The sequence below is a fragment of the Eutrigla gurnardus genome (genome assembly GCF_963514095.1).
Source record: "Eutrigla gurnardus genome assembly, chromosome: 21".
Classification (NCBI taxonomy): domain Eukaryota; kingdom Metazoa; phylum Chordata; class Actinopteri; order Perciformes; family Triglidae; genus Eutrigla; species Eutrigla gurnardus.
Window position 1 is genome coordinate 6,859,741 of NC_139932.1, and position 20,381 is coordinate 6,880,121.

The 20,381-nt window shown below is 42.2% G+C and overlaps 1 protein-coding gene across 1 annotated transcript; it reads right to left on the reverse strand.

Annotated features, from left to right (window-relative positions):
* Window positions 1–917: 917 nt before the first annotated feature.
* On the reverse strand, window positions 918–20,188 carry LOC311032279 (FYVE, RhoGEF and PH domain-containing protein 6-like). The gene is made up of 21 exons (XM_084038942.1): window positions 19,946–20,188; window positions 15,974–18,050; window positions 12,680–12,791; window positions 11,227–11,294; window positions 11,114–11,144; window positions 8,266–8,417; window positions 7,467–7,623; window positions 6,925–7,012; window positions 6,244–6,294; window positions 6,094–6,152; window positions 5,941–6,012; window positions 5,129–5,197; window positions 4,937–5,020; window positions 4,731–4,810; window positions 4,505–4,607; window positions 4,281–4,424; window positions 4,095–4,197; window positions 3,506–3,600; window positions 3,292–3,420; window positions 3,059–3,207; window positions 918–2,624 (listed from the first exon to the last, which is right to left on the reverse strand). The coding sequence occupies exons 1-21, from the start codon at window positions 19,953–19,955 to the stop codon at window positions 2,582–2,584; spliced, it is 3,876 nt and encodes a 1,291-aa protein (XP_083895068.1). The 5' UTR covers window positions 19,956–20,188; the 3' UTR covers window positions 918–2,581.
* Window positions 20,189–20,381: the final 193 nt, after the last annotated feature.

A 20,381-nucleotide genomic window follows, 5' to 3' on the forward strand; every position in this document is an offset into this window, starting at 1 on the left:
ACATGTCACACATCTACACAGAGGTAAACAAAACCTTAATTTTGGACCCGTCAAATTGTTTTAAAATGATTAATTCACAATAATAATTTCACGAGAATTGATACTTAGATTCTGCACCTTTCTAAAAGCTCTGTGGATGTATTATTTTTTTAATTATTCCTTTAAATAAAAATGTTATCAATATGACCTTTAAATTTGTCATTTAAAGTATAAATGAACTGAAATTACATCTCTTTCACTCAGATATACTGTATCTGTTGTAAAGTTTGTATCTTTTGGAATTTTACATTTTATATTTCTCTTTCTTATAATATATTACTTATTACATTCGTGATTATGTGCAATTAATATGCCAAAGTTAAAGAGTAGTAGCCTTGTAATTAGTTTCTATACTATTTCAGATACTCACAGCATCACTTGCATGTCAAACAAGTTAACAATGAAGCAGTCAACAAAGAAGAAAATCTGCAAATTCAGCAAGCAAGCATTCAGCGTGTTGCTCGAGGACACTTGGGTAGCAGAGCCAATGTTTCCTGACACAGACGTGAACTCTTCTTAATTAAAGGGACAGTATCTCAACGGGTCTCATCCCTCTAACTGCCCAAGAGGGTAGATCTAAAACTGTCCAGTGTTGCACCTCAGGGAGACACGAGGGGAAATAGAGCATAAAGTAAAGTTCAGAGCTTTGGCATCATGAGTCACTCATAAAAAATGCCTCATTTCTCAAATCAGTGCTTTGATCAGCTGCTCAAACAGAAACCCAGACAACAGATGCACAAACGGTTGAACTACCGCCTCCCACATACATTTGTCTGCACTCTGTAATTAAGTAGTGACAGTGGTTTGTACACAGCTCACTGCTTCTCATCCTCTAAAGTAACAGGAAATTAATACAAGAGGACAAAGTATATATTTATTATACATATTTAATTAAAAACTGTTGCCTGACAGTTTAGAATCATTGTTTATAGGCGACTCCGACTCTGACAGAGTAGATGTTTACAGATGGTCGCTGTTATGTACAATCATGAAGAAATGGTAGCTCCCGACTAGCAGAATTATACCTCACTAACAACAATCTGAATGAGGCACACATGAAATTGTATAACAACAGCAGCCAATGAGCTATGTCAGAATTAATGATTTTATTCCTTCACTAAACAAAAGAGAAAAGAAGGATTTGGGTTTCTCCCACTGGGATTTTTGCCATCATGGGGTAGTGCAACATATGGCAAACTAACCAAGAGGAAACAGACCTGAAAAATGACTGCTTTTAAAACTACAAACCTCGAGTACCCTGGCTAGAAAGTGAGTAGTCATGCAAACTGGAGGCTTAAATGTGTCCTTATTTAGTGAAGAATGTCAAACAGAGCACCTACATTATTGCAATTCATCTCAAAAGAGGAGATATAAGGCACCATGTCTGCAAATATAAGCATCACAATTCTAAATGTTTTCTTTCTTTTGAGCATTTCCTTAGAAATATAGTTTGTGCATACTTGCCACAGTATTTGCCCATAGAAAAAAAATCAATCCCCTTCTTCTGTAAGAAATTCTCTTTTAAATTTAAAAGATGGAAACATATTCCCTAACAAACCCTGACTCCCAAAATAAGCGGCAGCCTGTGCTTTTAAAACAATAAATCTTCCTATTTTATAAATATTAGCTCTTGGCTTCGATACAAAAAAGGTCAATGTTGCTCTTTCATGTCTATATAAACAGTTTTACCCATTAGCCATTTCTAATGTGGCTAAACAGGCAAAAATACATTTTTTAAAAATTGTATTAAAAATATCTACATTATTCATGACATTTCCAGTTTTCTCCAGGACATGGTTTCTTTAACCCGTCACTTAAACGTTTTGTTTGTTAAATTTAAAAACACAGGAGTAAAATCTCTTAACCAGAGAGATCAACCTAAAGAGCAGAACATCAACTTCCTGTTTCTTTGTAGAAGCTGGATTTTCACAGTAAAATCCCACCACGTTACATCATTAAACTCTTGAACAGACATCGGTGATACATTTTTTTTCACCAACATCTTTACATTTGAATATTTATCTTTAGATTCTACGTTAACACGGACATGACATGGTTTTAAACTAGCCAATATTAACATGATCAAATGAAGGTGGACAGTTTGTATATTTTGTTGCACACAAAAAGTAATTCCTTCATCCGTTTGTAGTTCAAAATAATTCCCAGTCCTCCTCAGATTTCCGAGGGCTTTTAATATTCCCGACAACTGTTCTGCCTCACTTCCACGCACATGCTTCTGGACTTGACCTTTGACCCACAGCTGCAACAAGCTATTAACTCTGATTTCTGCTGAGCATCAGCAGGTTTTGTTGGTACTGATGATGTGTTAGGAGAAAAATAATCCAGTTCTCTGAGGGAAAAGCAGTCTGGTTTTCTCCACATACGATAAGGTGGCATTCTGCAGTGTGTTTCTGTTTGAAGCAAACAGTCCATCCGGAGTCCTTCCTGAGCTGGTGACCCCTGACCTGAGACCAGTCAGGGGTCGTAAGTTGTCTATCATGGCTCCGGGGCTGTCATGTGACGTCACTGATGCAAAACCAAACTACTGTTCAAGAATCATTGCCTCTTGGAAAGCTTCGATCCATCTAAAGACAAAAAATACAAAACATTAGCTGCCATAAACACATTCAAACAAAAAATTGGAATATTACTGTGATGATTCAATTCCTTAGTATATAAATACATGTTATTGTCATAACATTCGTTTCCAAAGTGGGCCTCCAGATCAGAGATACATTAACACACAATATTCAACCTTAACTAATGTAAATCCGTTTATTAGTCACTCTCTTTACACAGTACCCAAACTGTTTCAAATTCAGATCTATGGTTGAAAAGGTATCAATGAAGAGAAGGAGGGAGACTCGGGGCTCCAATCCTTTTTCATCTCGCATTTGTACCAATTATTGACCTACTTCTTCATTAAAAGTACGTGAGTTGGTTTGGCTGCACTGTAAACAGACCCGCCAGCTGTTCTTCTAATAAAAGCTTAAAGGGCTGTAACATTGTGATGAGATACCTCTGAGCGGTGGGGATGTCGTCGGCTTTGAAGATATAAAACAGCGTGTTTTTGTGGTACAGCTTAAACTGCAGCTTCTGAGCCGGCCCGTTCTTCTCCTCCCGTAGGAAGAAACCGAGCAAAGGCTGGCTCTCCAACGCTGCCACATCCTAGAGGGAGAAATAATTACTCAACCAAGAAGGCATTACAAGCTGCACCCTGTTTAACAGAACACAATCACACGGTGCACGTACCTCGCTGGCGGCGTAGGTGTACAGGACTTTATTCTTAATGACAAACCAGAGCCTCTTCCACTGCTTCTTGTTGCCTTTTGACCTGTTTAGGTAGCCGCTCATGGAGGAGTTCTCAGTGTTGGCGGACACCTGGAAAACCAGCATGAGAAAAAGAAATTGATTACATTTTCACCAAAATAGTACAGCACATATAGTGTACATTTATGTGCCTTGCCTCTTTTAGTGCAGCAGGAATCTTCTTCTGTTTCCTAGTGAAGGAGAAAGCTCCAGGTTTGATCGGAGACACTGATGTCGAGGCACAGCGGTCACCTAAAAGAAAAGAAAGATGAAACATAAATAAATTAAGAGACCAAAACCACCAAACCTAACCACATTTGTGAAAAACAGATGGCCACTGAAGTTTTTATCCATTGTTGCTCATACGGGAGGCATTTGGTGGGGACTATTTTCAGCGGCGGATTAATCCACATATGTTGCTCTCGTGAGTATTTGGCAGCAGGACGGCGTATGTGGGACTGAGTCACAATAAATGACAGTGTGTGTTTTCATGTTAATGAAGGATCAAGGCACCCGGTGCAACTGTGTGGCTCACGGGTTTGTTTTTAATAGTTTTAATTATTATATGCTTTTAATAATACAGCGGAGCTCTACGGCACAGAGGAAGAAGAAATATCAGGCTTTGATACACACAGAATACTTCTTAGTAAATAAATTCCTGCTTTTTAAATGTATAATATCATCAGACTTTAAATCAGTGTTTTGTGCTGCTGAATTTCCAGAATAACAACTTCATGTTCACTTACTATTTTCCTGCAGTTTGGCAAAGCAGTGATCACACACACGTGCCGGCTGGTTCTTCAAGTACTCCAGGTAGTACTTATTGGCGGAGCACGCCTGACACACCACCTGTCAAACACATGTAACCGTTATGAGTGGAGGGTTCACTGAACCATGTTTATGGGAGTAGCAGTAGTCACTCTGGTACGGACCCTTCCACAGGCGCGACAATGATGCCTCCTCCAGGTGAGGGTGAACTCGCAGGTGCAGATCATGCACATGGTGGCCCTCAGGTCTGGGATCCAGATGGGAGCCTTCGACCCCAACGGGGCCCCGGTGTCGACAACGCCCTCCGCCTGAGTGGAGAGAGATCGGGGGGTTAACATGGACACATTCAGGGTGAATTTATAACAAACACAGAGATGTGTGGTTTTACCTCCTCCTGACTTCGACTGGAGATGAAGGTTATCTTCTTCTTGGTGTAGTCGTCTATGGCCTTAGCGATGGCCTCCAGCCACTCATCCCTCTCCGTAGCCGAGCTGAAGGACAAGACGCATCAGAGATCTCAGTGACGGCAAACACAACAATCAATTATATTTGTATAAAGGTTTACAGCTCATTATATGATATGTGTGATGTAACTGTCAGGTGTTCAGACTGACCCGGCAGACAGGATGAATGAGCGCTCAACACTTTCAATGTTCAGCTCGTTCTGATAGGCCTCCTGGCTGGGTTTACTCACCTGGAACAAATAACAGAACACCATTTTAAAATGCATGAGCGGTGTTCAAACTGCAAACTTAATTATGACATAATATGAACATACTAACAGAGTAGTGGCTCAAAATAAATAAGAAATGTCTCTAACCTTCATCCCAGCCAGAGAGAGGACACTGTTGAGTTTATACTGGCCGGACTGGACTGGAGTGGTGTACATGAGAGCGTCATTGAACTGAAGGAAACACACAAACAATCGATTTGATGATGCACAAAAACATATTTACATACAGGTTTTAGGAGGAACAACACTACAACGTAATCTGATTAAATCATATCTCACCAGAAAGAACATCCGAGGCTGCATGACTTTCCTGGACAGCTTCATTAGAGTGCCCTCCTTCAGAAACACCTGGAAACGTGGACATGCTTGGTTTAAACAGGCTACATTTAAAGAAAGACCAACAGGATGTGGAGTCCAGAGGCTGAGGTGATGTGGGAGTGGTAGTTTGGTCATGTTGGGGGTATTATCAGTCATACACACTCCATCCATACATGAGTATATTCTGATTCACAGAGAACAGGCAACATAATTATTGATGCAGCAAACAGAAAAAAGTAATAAGCATGAGAGTGGCACTAAGTCACTGTAATATCAGACGGATAATGATTTTAATTATTCCCAGTTATGACACCAGAGTTTAGTCTGCAGTATTTTGTATTTTTTATATATTAAATCAGATATTAAATTGCCACATTTTTTGGTTTGGTATAAATACTTCTGAGTATTAAAAGTGTTTTTTTGAAAATAATAATAAACACTTAATACAGCTCTTCTCTAGTTCATCATGTTTAATTCAACACATGTTTTCGGCTATCTTCCCTTCATTTTGATGGACTTGCATTGAAGCTCACATTGACCTGCACTTAAAATGTTAATATGTGAATGTCACGTTTCTGTGGCTCTTTGTATTTGTCAAATAAAGGCAAAATAAAGCTGTTAAAAGCATCAGTAACATCTGGAATTTGGTCGTCTTCTGAGAGACTTTACACCTGTGTGCAGATTCTACCCACATGATGACAACAGTGACTGGATTAGGAACTTTGGTTGGGTGCCATTTACAAAAAAAAAAAAAAGGAAGTCCTGAGACTCACCCTGCCTGGCTGCACGATCTCATGGTGGCCATTGAGACTGTACTGAATCTGCATCAGCTTCTGGAAGTTATCCTGAAAAACACCACCAGAGAGGTGAGCTGAAGCACAAGGCCGGAGATAAAACCTAAAGCTTTGTGAGGAACAAGGTCTCACCCCTTGTTTCATGATATCATTAGCATGGTTGGCCACTTCTTTCACTATGCTGAGGGCAGCTGTACAGAGAGAGGAAAGAGAAAACATTAGTGTCTGCATGTACAGCACCAACGAGCATCCTGTAAACACTAATGGGGAGGATTGTCTGACCTTGTGTGTCTTTATAATCCTCTGAGTCCTCTGGAAGATTCTTCAGATAATCTGGAAGAGAAGTTTAAATGGATTTTGAGCAAAAACAAAAGGTAGATCGTGTGCACATCCAACCTCAGGTACAGATGCAGGACAAAAAACAGAGACGGACAGGATGTCCACCTACGATCCCACAACATTTTACTACAACAAATGTTTTGAATAAAGCCCCTATCAATTTGCATTGAACAGAGAAAACACATAATGGAACTGTGGCCCATAAAGGACATGGAAAACATTTTTTAAATATTTTTTTAAATGTATACATTGCAAATAATGTGCACAAAAAGAGACGGAACTATATTTGCTCCAGGCTGTGACACCAGAAGGAGAAATAAAATAAAATATTACAAAGTGTCATTTCCTTTATTCCTTCTTCGATGGTCTAAGAAGAGTTCTAACCTCATTTTCAGTTTGGAGTCAGTCTCTCATTTAACTTTAAATTATTATGAATACATGAAATCTGTTCTGTAGAATGTATCCTTCATGTCAGACTGGTACTCCTCAGGTTTATATAAATGTCCACTGGGTGGATTTCATTCACATGCTGCCAATAAAAGGAGGATCATGGCCTAATAAAGACTTGGCCCTCTGGCCTGCAGACGACTGGAGAACGGACCAGCACAAGGAGTGAATGCGTACCTGTGAGCAGCAGCTGGTACTGAGGGATCCTCTGCACTGGTTTCAGCAGGTAGTGTTTTAGAGCCAGGCTGGCACATCTTGGACTCGTCTGGGACACGACAGACACAGAAGCTTCAAATTAACTCTTAGAGACACGTGTAGTGTTTCCATGGCTTCCACTGATAGCAATGCTTCTGTATCGAAGCTGCAGACAGCTCAACTATATTAGTGTATCTATAAATGTCTGTAGCTACTGTGTGTAATTGCATCTAAAACTGTATTTTATTTTGTTCCATAATGTCACATAAATAATGTCCATTAAAACCCTGCTTGAGAACGATGCTGATGCAATTAAGTCTAGTCAGCGATCCGATGTTTGAAAGAAAATGATAAAAACTCAAGCCTGATAAAAGGACAAAATTGCTTGTTACAACTTACTACTTAGCTGGAAGCCGAATGCAATAATGTAATAATAACAATACGAAATCTAATGATATTCCACTTTCAATGTGATCAAACGGAAAATACTCAGTAAAAAATGAACACAGTGTTTGCAGCTTTACCTCAAACTCTCTGACAATGGCGGCAAACGCTGCGTTCTTCCTGCACTGTTCGTCTAACAGAGCCACGTTGTTGTCAAACTGGCGGATGTAGGTGGAGTACATCTTCAGGTAAGGACCCTTCTGGACAAAGATGTCCGACAGTCTCTGGTGATCGCTCCTGTAAGCAGACAGGCGCGAACAGTGAACCAGTCATTCAGTATGAGAGCAGCAGATAAAAAGGGAATCCAGCTGGGCGATCAATGAAAGAAACGGTGTTCATTTAGATAGATTCCTTTCATGGAAACGTACTGTATCTTTGTTGCCTTAGGGCTCAGTAACACCTGCTAACAGTAACATCTACTGGACTAATCAAGTCCAACAGAGCTGCAGGGAATCAAGGGACTTTAAAACACTTGATGTTTGTCTGCCTCAATGTGCATCAAACATATATGTATTACTTGGATTCATAAGTCTGAACTGAAATCAAAACCGCCGGACATGATGCTGGACACTTTCTGAGGATGACAAATTAATGTCCATAAAGCTGCTTAGAAATCAGAAAAAAGCCCTCCTTATAACTGCAGAACATGTTTGAGAATTATCATGTTTTAGCGTTTTCTTCAGTATCAAAGTAATCCAAAGTAATCTAAAGTAATCCATGGGTACACTCCATAGGACTTGCAAATAGCTCAATTCATCATACTTTTAATGGTGCTAATTTTACCAGAATGTAAACAACAATAGGTTTTGTGTGTGTGTGTGTGTGTGTGTGTGTGTGTGTGTGTGTGTGTGTGTGTGTGCGTGTTAGTTGTGCGTTTACCAGTGTGCCACTCTCTCCTCCAGCTCCCTCAGCAGGTCTCTGTTGAGCTGGTAGAGTTGTGGCAGGTAATACAGGATCTGGCTGAGGATCCGCTCATCCACCACCGGCTTCCCATTCTGGCGGGTTGCCTTGGCAACAGCATCCCGAAAGTCCTGAAAAAACACAGAGAGCAGAGGTTGGATTATGACGTCACAAATACACACACAGAGCTGACTCAGCACTCTTGATTTTGTCTAGTGTGCCAACACACACATCCACCTGGAAGGAAGCAAGGAGGCCACGCTGGATCCCAATGTCCTGGTTAACATGGACGCCAAGAATGGTAAGCAGAATTTGATTTTATATGGATAATAATTATAATTATTTTGGCCAGGATAACCATGACATGAAATGTTTATATCGTCCCATGCCTACTCAATATTATATGTATATAATATAAGTAACATGCTGTGTGACACATTTAATTTGATTTAATATATTGTTAAAGAAGTGTTCACTTTGTAACTTGATTCTGTTTATTAATAAATATTTAATAATGTATGATATTTAGCCTTTTTGGCATTTTATAAGGTGCTTTCCAAACAACATCTATAGGTGTGTTAAGTGATATTTAATAAAAATGCAGTGTGATGAATTAGTATTTCATCAGTATATTTCTGCAGAATGTCAAGTCGTGTATCAAGTCACTTTCATGATCAAGTTTCATCACAGAACAAAAAACACGAAAAGCGAATTAAAATTCTTGAGGTCCCGCCACTCGTGCAGAAACTGAACAAACAACCCAAAAGAATACAAAATGTTTGACAAAGTAGAACTCAGCCTTTAAAACGACCACTTGTGCACTTCCTTTCTTGTATATGAACCGTATGACACGAAGATCTGACAAACGAGAAAAAAGGAAAACAGACAAAAATGCATAGTGGTAGCCCACATCCACATACCATTGGAGGAGGGTGCCGGACCAATAGAAGACTGCAATAAATTGCACTTAAGGGAGCGACGGCATGCAGACATTTGTTTATGTTTCAGACTGACAGACCGCCTTCTTAATACTCACAAATCACACATGAACTTCAGCCAAAAATTAAACAACTTCAATTAAGCGTCAAAAAATGACAAAACATCGGCTTGACGACTTGCCACAAGTATACACACACGTAGTCACCAACCCACGCACCCACCTGCACGCACACACACACACACACACACACACACACACACACACACAGGATTATCAAAGGTATGTGTGGGTCTGGAGGTCGCCTCTGTGGCCTGAGGAAGCAGCTGCTGCAGCACGGCCGGGCCGTCCGCGGAGACACAAGAATGCGATCTGACCTCTTTTCTTGGACAGAGCGCCACGCCTCGCCCTCCCCCGCCAGCCAGAGGACGATGTTTTCTACTAATCCTGCAGTGGGTCTCACTAAAGCCATGTCTTAGGCGGCCAGACAGGTGGACCCTCGACCCCTCTCACCTGGGACTCCCCTCAGGACAGCCCTACTACAGTCTGTCCTTGGCATTTACATAAAAGGCAGAGCTTCCCTGTCAGAGGTTACAACTAACATAAGTGGACAGAAAAGATGTCATGTCAGTGTGCACAGAAAAAAACCCCTAAAAAACCCTCGACAACAAGAAGATGTCATCCACATCACATGGTTCCTGTCTCTTCATTGAAAACAGAGAAACTTGCAGCGGGGAGCGACAATACAGCATGCTAGCATATTAATTATTTCAGAAGAGCATATGTTGCAGACTCAGGGAACGCTGATCACCACAAGTCTGTTTTTAAATGTATAATCAGCCACAACTTTCATAGAGCTTTGATTTTTCTCTTCATTGCCCAGCGGCACATGGACATAATCAAATATCTCTCTTTCCGTGCTGTAAAAGCTCGTTAAATACTTCGTGGCTGCCCATTTTCATATTTTCTCATATTGGCAACGGAGACATGAAGAGAAAAAAGTAGCTGCTATTTTGTTGTATTAGAAATTGGGAAACTCCCCAAGAAAACACGAGACGAGACACGAGATTAATCTCTTTGAAGCACTTAAAGTTACAATAGATCTCCGTTTGGTTCGATAAGCAGCTGAAGCAGTAATTCTGGATCTCACTTCCTTAACTGTGTGACACTTGTGACCCGGTTTGTAATACTGCAAATGCAAATACTTTCATCAGTGAGCTACAGGCTCAATCAGCATTGTGTGATCTCATTCAGTGACAGATAGTGACTTAAAAAGACATTTATCTCAATGAACATCTTCAAGATTATTATTTTAAAGCTGCTGGCAAGAAATCACATGGAAATAAGTGCAAAACGAATGTGCAAACAGTTCCTGTTCGAGTGCTGCGTTTCCCATTTCACCCCACTTATTTAACACGAGATGAAAAATGCAAATGATGTTGGGGAAATAAACTTTTAGCCATTAAAACTCACCAGAGAAACATCAGTACATCCAAACCAAACCTTAACTGGAGTCTCACACACAAACACACAACCTCCAGCCTGACAGCGTCTCCCTGTGATGCGAGCGATCAAAGCGTCGCCGCCTTGCTTGTTGCCGTGCGTTCACCTGCCCGCCGACGCCAACGTGAAACCAAAAACCTCCCATTTATTTATTTAAAAGCCTACGCTGGGAAACCACCGCATTATTCAACACTGTGCGGACGCTGGAGCAAAGACAACACCAGCCAAGTCCTCATTAATTCATGTCCATCCCTGGGAAAAACAAGCTTTGAACGCCGCTCAAAACAATCACAGCGTCGGCACGGGGAACAAAATCACACAGCGGGATTTATTATGCCGTGCACTCTTCTTCCCTCGACTCAAACAACTCTTGAAATGTTAACTTACTATGTGAAGAAGTTTCAGGACATCCACAAACCTGATGAAACAAAGCAGAAATATATCAGTTAGATGACTGTGAGTTTTAAGCAGAGATGCCATCATGCGTTAAAAGCACTCACACTTTCTCGGAGCTCATAATCTCCTGGGCGATGTGCACCACCTTCTTCCTCTTCATCTCGTCCTCTTGCTGCAGGAGGAGAAACACAAACAGGTCAGCGACGCCACAGACTTGACGGCGACGGACTTTACAGAAACACCATGGCTGCACACTCACAGGCTCGCTGCAGATCACCATGGTCCCGCTTCTCTCTGCAAAACCATCGGGACTGAGTTTACAGCCTCCAAAACAACTTTCCACCGACCTCTCTCTCCCCCCTCTCTTCTCCCAGTGTCCTTCTCATGGTGTGTGTTGTTGCATGGTAATGGGGCGGTCTTTCAACAACTTAATTTGGACAGCGGCCTTGACCCCCCTCACCCCCCACCCTTGACTGAAATGTCCCACTGGTCCCATAGGAGCCTGTATTTGTGATACCCTGGAGGTTTGAGGGGCATCAGACACAGGTGCTGACAGTATCATAGAGAGGGTCACGCAGCACCAAGACAGAAAAAATAAAAAAGCTCATTGAGAGAGCTATTCCTGAACCTTCTGTGTTTGCTCACCATCCCCCCTTTCAACACACACACACACACACACACACACACACACACATAAACACACACTTCTAGAGAGCTGTGACGAACACCCTTGGCAGCAAACCTGCACACAATCTCCAGTGGCGGTTTAGTCACCGGCAGTGACATGAGACGTCCATTGTAATCAGCCAACGCTCTGCCAAGTTCACTTGTTGGCATCGTGTCTGAAAACAGCTCAGTGATTTTCCTATAAGTTGCCCTTTCGTGAGGACCCGGTAAGGTTTCTGTAGCGGTTTTCCTTGCGTCTGACTGCAGCCACATGGAGGCAGCGGTTCCCAACATGGAGCTCGGGGACCATGAATGGGACACATATCTGAGAGGTGGAGTCGTCTCTGTTGGGCAACATCTCATTTTTCTTTACTTCTAGCAAACCTTTCTTTTTGGTAGAGACAGCTTAAGTGACTTTACAAACCAAACGCCAAACATTTGTGAGGATTTTCTGCTTTTTATATATTTGCAAATTTAATATCTCCTGGCTTTGGACTCTTGATCAGACAAATCCAATTACAAGATGTTACCTTGGGCTCTAAAATGGCAAATTTTCACTTTTTTCTGTCATTTTGTGAACAAGAACATTCAATTAATCAACAAAGTAATCATCATTTGTTCAATATAAGTGCAACAGTGTATGTTTTTATTTATTTCAGACAAATTTTTTGTGGAAATGAAACGCCTGTCCAATCGAAATAATCTAATTTTCTGTAAATTTCTAAAAATGTTAGAGTCCTCAAGAAACTGTTATTGATGTTTGTTAACAACACTGGTGGAAACAGCCTTATCAGCTTATCAAGAATATAATGGTACCGTTTTATGCATATCTAATTAGTTTATGACTGTATAATGACCTCATCCCCTGACAGTGTAGAGGGAGGTGATTACCTGTCGGTCTGCCATGTCCAGGTGCTCCTTGCTGGAGGTGGAGCTGTTGTCCTCCTCATCTGAGCTGTGGATCTCCTCCTCCTCAGAGTGGACGTCCTGCCCCAGCCAGCCGCTGCAGACACCACACGTTCAACACAACGAGCAGAAGAAGGGACCATTCAATAAGTGAATGAGGAGCAGGGAGTTCAGAGAAACACTCCCTGGATAAATAAAGGTTAAAGATTTGTGCCAAGGAGGACTTCAGCCTCAAGAGGAGGACCTGATGATGAATTCAACACAGTTAATCTCAATACAAGTATATGAGTCAGAGCAAGAGTGAAACGCGTTGCCCTGATTTCACTGTGATGACATCTATATAACGATAAGAATCATTTCAACCCTTTCAAAGATTAAAGAAAATGCCAACACTAGTTGAGTAGAGTTTTAAAACCCCTGGCGTGAGATACAACGTTGAAAAAACAGTAATAAACACATTCAGAGTCCAAAAAGTCCCTAAAAACATATTTAAATAAGATAAATGGAAGAATAACACACACAAAAACATATTTGACGTTTTCTATTATTATATCTATTAGAACAGAAACAATTACACAATTATTCAACTATTTGATGGACAGAGGAAGTCGTTTTTTAAGCAGAAACGGTGAAAGTGGTTCCCCGTCTCCAACTCCCTACACGCGTATTTTAAGTGTAATTCAATTGCTGTAATTTAAAAAAAGAAGGAGAAAAAACATAAAAACGCAGTTAAAATGGAATTTCTCTTAAGCATACTTTTTTTCTTTCAAACTTACTATCTAGATCATAATATCTTTATTGAGAATTATTTTGGTCATGATAATCGTGTAGTGAAAGTCTAATATCATAACAGCCCTAATTGTAATATTGATTGGTCTTAATTATTATTAATAGTAATAATACTTAATATGATGATGTTTTAGATTGGCCTATATCCACAGTTTTTTTGCCAATAATAATACCATCTGTCTTTATAACACAACATGCTGGCTCCCCTCTACCTACAGAGAGTCTCAAAGTCTTTCAGGTTCCAACAAGCACCAACACGAGTTTGTCTGGCACTAATGTTTTGATCATTTCTGCACAATTAAGCCGTCCGATTTTATAGAAATGAGGAGTTGATGCGTTTCGATCCTGCCTCTTCGGCCGAGTCCTGCCGATTTTCACAATTCTCTGTTTAGAGGTGAGAAAAGAGTGATGGCTACGAATAAATATCAGATAGGAAAGACTGTGGGACTCCAAAAATTCTCACATTTCCTTTTTACTCTCATCAGCAATAGCCCACTCTCTCCACTTCCTTGTTTTTCTTACGTGCCTCCCGACGGTTTCTTTTACCTAAATCGTAACACATACTTACCCTTCCCCTCTCTTCCTCCCCAACTTCTTTCTCCCTTATGCTTTCTCTTTAGCGGAGCATTCCAACACACTGGATCCCGCACAGAGCGCCACTTGTTTACAGCCCGAGGCTACTTACATAAACTTAACAGGCTCAGATGCCTGGGAAACACTACAGATTCACCCGCTCCCTCTTTCTCCTCGCGCTCACAGGAGCATCCTGCTGACTACTCTGCATACCAGACACAATTAAGAAGCAAGGGACGTCTTAAGAGTTTTGATCACCCGACGTGGCCTCCACTTCATCAGCAGTCAAATAACACTTCTAACACACTTATTTAGACAACAGATTATTTCTTTGAGGCATTTATCGACTAAAACGCCAAAGAAAAAAAAGATAAATACTGTATTTGGTGCTCTCCTCCATTTTACATTTTTGTTAAGTCAATATCTTTTGGTTTTGGTCAAACAAATCAAGATATTTGAAGATGCCTTGTTCTTAATGAACGAACGATTCAAGGTTAATTAAAAGATAAGCAAGGAATTAATTTATTATGAAGATAATTATTCGTCGCAGCTTGATTTACACGTCTGATGTCTCACCTTCACTAAAGAGGTCAGTCTTTTACCAAATAGTCTGACTGGCGTTAGAATATCTGGGATAAATAAAGAAGAAATACTGGCTCGAGAAAAGAAACCACTGGATCATCAAACAGCATGTTATAAACATGTTCATTCCTGGAGGAGGTTTTGTAGTAATAAATGTTTACATGATTGTTGTTGATCCCCCCACAATAAATCCTGTGCTGTTTATGTGATAAGATACTGACTTTTTTCGTATGTTACAGGTTCTGTTTAATGTCCTTTACGAGTGTCCCCATCTTCATCATCAACTTCCATATTGTTTGTTTTCCTTAAATATAGCCCTGTGCTAGCAGCTGCTTTCCCACATGAGAGATGTAAAACGATGAGTTGTTCATTTAGCGGGATGACAACGGAGCTCATTTCAAAACACGGGGGAGAAAAATGGAGTGATGAGGTTAGGAAGAGGCTAAGCACAGTGCGAGGGCGTGCAGGCTGAGGAGGAGGAGGAGGAGGAGGAGGCTGGTGGTTGCTGGAGGTTTATTTTCCCTGTTCTAGAGAGCTGTGTGGCGTTTCTGCGATTCTCAGACATTTCCTGCCCTGGCCACTGAAAATAACCCACAGGAAAACAGGCCAACCTGCTGCACATCAATGCTCCATTCAAATTCAATGCCACACTGCCTCAGAGGCTGACTTTCTCACACAAATACAAATACAAACCACTAATGTCACCTGTGCAACCTGTCGCACTCAGCGGTTCCCACACTGAAGCTACGGATGACATGAAGCTACATGAAGTGTTGTACAGCAGCTCTGAACTGGGAAATTGCATTGATATGGGCTGTTTTTCTATAATAATGAGAGAGTATTCTGCTTCAAATGATAAGTCTTTTTTAGACACGACAGTTGTTAAGATGAAGAAAGATGATGAAGGACAAGATAAGTGCTGAAAATCCCATCAGCAATTTTGATAATTGATTAATGGTCATGGAGTCGTTTAGGGAGGAAAAATACCAAACATTTGCCATTCCCTGCTTTTTAAATGTGACTATTTGCACCTCTTCTGTGCTTTAAGTCACTCTTAACACTCTTAATATATTTAGAACGATATTTCATTGACTTTATGATCAATCCATAAACCAACAAATAAATAAGAGATGGGCTGCCCTGTTGACCTAGGTGTTAAAGCAACATTCCAGATTTGAATCGGTCGTTCCCCGTCAATCTCTTCCCTAAATGACGTCATCTCTCCACTGTAATCTCTGATGAATGCATTAAATGTTGCAAAACTACAAAAAATAATCATTTGTTGCACCATTACACAAGATGTTTACAAACTTCTCAATGTGTGAATAACCGTACCTCTCATACTCGTGGTCGTGGCACCTGTGATAGGGATCCTGCACTTCATAAATGTCTGAATCGGCTGCGTCGGGGTCATGTGGCCAGCCCAGCCTCGCACCGTGGAACGGCAGGTTCATGTACTCTGGGATCTCCTCATACAGAGGAACGTTCTCATACTCCACCGATTCCTCGCCATTTTCTCCGCAAATATCAGCCTCCACTATGCAGCTATTGGGCCGCTCCAGGCTTTTCCCCCCCCGGTTTGAGTCCACGCTGGTACAGTCCAGGGACTGCCCACTCTTGGCCAGCAGCTTTGGCAGCATCTTGACGGACAGCCGGAGCTCCAGCAGCTTTCGGAAAGAGAGGCTCCTCTTATGAGAATCGGCCCGGGTTGCCAGGTCAGCTGCAGAGAAGGACTGCGCCCTCTGCTTGCCACCCAGCGCCGGAGCTCGGCCCTTTGGCGGCACGCTGCTCCTGGTGGGTATCTGCCGGCTGAAGAAGGTCACGCAGGGTCGGGTGAAACGCCACGGCGTTTTCTCCTGAGGAGGCGCAGGCAGCTCCCTCATCGGGGTGTTAGCGTGCGGAGGTGCAGGAGGGCAGATGGAGGGTGGAGGGGCTGCTGGCAGGCTGTGTCGCTGAGGTTTTCTGGGTGGCGCCCTTGGTGACCACTGGTCCTCGGCGGAGAATGCTTTCCTGGCGTTAGCCAGAGGAGGATGACAGCCGAGTTTGATCTGTTTGGGGAGGCTGTGAGTGACCGGGTAGCGCTCAAAGTCGCCGTACCCGTCCTCTTCATCCTCCTCCACCCGGTGCTCTTGGCCCCCTGTTTTGTGGCTCGCTGAGTCAGCATGGGAGAGCAGGACTAAAGAGTGGGAGGTGTTTTTGTTGAGTGAGGGGGGCATGTGGACTGATCTCTGAAGGCGAGGTGAAAGGGAGGTCTGTCGAGGAGGGGGAACGGGTGCGCTGGTCTCGTCATCTCCGAAACCTGAGTCTTTTTGGGGGAAAGGTTCGTCACACGAGTCCTGTTTGAGCTCCTCGCTGTCTGAACTGAGAGACAGACCAGCTAGACTCAGTTTGCCCTCATCCTCTTGCAACTCAAGCCCCTGGTTTTGCCCCTCCGCCACCTGGTCCTGGGCACTGCCCTCCACGCCATCCTGCCTCACCAGGGCTGGCTTTTTCGGTTTGCGTGGGTGAGGGACTGGGAGAGGTTTACTGGGGGCAGCGGGGACCTGCAGATCAGGGAGTAACCTCGTGGGCGATGCTCTGCAGACAGGCTCACTGCATTCTACCTGAAAGGACTCTGCAGAAGATTCATCAGAAGTGATACTTGGAGAAACAATGATGTTGCCTGCAACATCCCAGTCTGTTAAATCTGTGTTTGGGGCCTCAGTCTGTACATCCGCTGTTGAGACATGAGGCTCAGCAGCAGCACGTTCCTGATGTGTTACAGACTCTGGAGCTTTCTGCTCCTCAGTCCTCTGTGCCTCTTTGTTCACCAAAGCCCTGTCTAGGTGTCTCTGTCTTTGAGGCTTATCCCTGGGCTTTTTGCTAATCCATCCACCTTCGCCCTTCTCGACAGCTACTCCCTCCTTCCGGTATTCTGCACCCTCTTGTGGCCTCGTCCCTGTGAATCCTTCTGTAGAAATCCCGTTCTGCAACAGCTCTTTGTGCAAATTGTTCCCAATCTCGGTTGTATTTCCGTTTTCCAGATGCTGGCACTGGGAACAGTCCTGGAGCCCACAGGAGCAGGTGGGAATGATGTAATCCGAGTCACGTTCGTTTGTCTCCAAAAAAATCCCATTTCTGGAGTTGAGAAGAAAGAGGCTATCTCCTAAAGCTTCCTGCTGTTCCTGAGATAGGATAAAGGCTTCATTAGGTTTGGGAGGCAGGGGTGAAACAGGGAGAGATGAGGCTGGGGATTTGGGAATGCATGGTTTGGGGGCAACAGCCGGTTTTGTCCTCTTGAGAGTAGAAGGGGAGGGTTGGGAGACGTTTGAAGACTGGGAGAGAAGTCCTGGTTTGGGGGCGATGGGTGGGGGAGAGGGTTTGGTGGTAGCAGGGAGTTTAGGTTTGGGAGCTAATGGAGGCTTCTTCACACCTGCATGTAAAGAAAAGGACGGAGATTTACAGAAAAGTCAAAAATTATTTACTCACAGCTCCTTATAAAAGCATGCTTCATCCACACCTCACACCTCTCACATAAGCATGAACAGCTGCAAGCTGTGGTTACAACTTGGGTCAAAGGGTCACTCTTAGGGTCAGAAGGAAAGGAACATAATGCAATGTGTGAAATAAATTCAGGGATTGAAAGGAGGATTTAACAAATTAATGAACGGCTTATTAAATCTTCTCAACCATTTAGATTTATAAAGTAATTATCTAATGAATGAGTGTGGTTTACATCTCTCACTTATATATACAAAAACACAAAGTAAAGCCGGATTACTTCATTCAGATCTATAATTGAATTTGTGCCTTCCTTCCTGTTCTTGAGACAGCTATGTCTTTTATTCTTCTCTAAATCCAATTGCATGAATTACACCAACGCGACTGGCTATAAATGTAATGGGTATATTTCTGTTGTGTCCTCCTTTCGGCGACATGTTTCTGCTCCAAATGAATGCTGACAGTTGGTATTCTTGTGTTTCTAAAAAGCCATGGTTTAAATTACTTTATGGTCTGTTTGAGACATGTTGTCAGAACTGGGTTACACTAAAGTGTATTGGATGCATTCTCCCCCCACATGGAACTACTGAAGGATTTACTGCAAATAAACACTAATGCTTTAGTAACATTTGAAGCTGATGAGACACATATTAGACAGAACATCACTAATAAGCCTGGTTATATAAAGTTGACATCAAATTAAAAACAGTCTCGTCTGGTCTGTACGATTGCTAAAAAGTTGTGAATCGAGATTTTCCGCTCTACTGGCTGAAACTCTTGGCTGACCGACAACACGAGAAGTGGAGTCATCGAGCGGATGTTTCCGAAAAGGCCAAAGACCAAAAACCCGCTCTGCCTCCGACGCATGCTGCTCTGCCTTTTGCAGAGAGCACCTCGCTCCAAACTCCGTCAGAAAAAGCGTTAAATATAAACACGTTCGGCTTTAAAATTAAAAAGCATACGTTATGGGGCAGCAATTAACATGTTTTACTCATCAGTTAGAGGCACTTTTCAATTCGGCGTACACCTTCTGTTAGAAAATACAACTTTAAGAGGTGGTTCACCAATATATCCAAATTCACATGGATGGCGGTGATGAGGAGAGTCAAGCTAAACCTTGATCCAACTTGCTCTCTTTATCTCTCCGACGAATTTGTCAGAACATGGTAACTATGCCATCAAAGCTACTAGCTATATCCTCTCAGATATATTCCTACCAATAACTTTGGTCACAATAAAGTGAGTGATTTTTGAGCGGAGTCTGGCCTTGCGCTTTCGCTGTAAAAGGGAACGCCAGGTATCTGAACTAAAACCGCTTGTGTCTTGGAAAGATCAAACAAAACACAATAGTAACTCTATAGCACACTTCCCAATCAACCTCTTCGTCCAGGAAAATGTTAACCGTTTTATATGAGATGTTAACGCTGCAGCTTACAGGAGTCTCGTTGCATCAACAGCAGGACAGATGTTTTAAGACAAAGGATTTAACCCCCTCCAGCTGCAACAGTAGATTTAATACAAAACGGAAAGGGACATTTTTGATTGTGAGCTACGGTGGCGTTTTTTTAGAAAGCACTCAAATTGCAGTCGACTCTGTCCTCTTTTATATCTTTTTGAAAGCTGTTATTAAGAAAAACTGTAATTAACCGTGGCTGAGTAAAAATAGAGTGGACGCTACCGTCCGTTATAACATTCAAATTGCACATTTCCCCACACTTTCTGCGAATAAACCTAAGTATTTGCATTCGGTTTTAGCTAACCACAACAGGCGCTTGCAAGGCAGGATTTTCTTTGCTAAGTTAACGTTAGCTCCCCCACGAAACAAACCTGTGCTCATGACTCCCGACTTGCTCCTTTCTCCATGAGTAAATTTACTTCAATGGAATTGCGAGAAAATCTGAGTTTTTTCCTCCTTCGACACCATTGTCAGTTTAGAAACCACCCCAGGGAGAAAACGCGCATATCCGTCGCTGTCGCTCCTTATTTCGCCAGCGGATGCACGGATAAAGTCTTTACGCCTGTTACTTTTTCCATTTTTCCCCGAAGTTTTCAGCCACGGTGCTTTTCCCAACAACGTCAAGCAAGACACAACCTGTGAACCAAGTTCCGTCTGTGCATTTCAAAATAAATTACTGTTGAAGAAAATCTGGTGTAGATGTCACAATTTGACGTGTGGCACAGAATTAAGCATAGGAAATGCGTTCAACTGTATATATTCAGTAAATAAAAATGTAAATCCAATTGATTCCGTAATGCAGATTTA

Coding starts and splice junctions, on each gene's coding strand:
- LOC311032279 (XM_084038942.1), bottom strand. Junction 4,608..4,730: donor TCATTCATCCTGTCTGCCGG/GTCAGTCTGAAC, acceptor CTTGTCCTTCAG/CTCGGCTACGGAGAGGGATG. Junction 3,601..4,094: donor TGCCAAACTGCAGGAAAATA/GTAAGTGAACAT, acceptor CTTTTCTTTTAG/GTGACCGCTGTGCCTCGACA.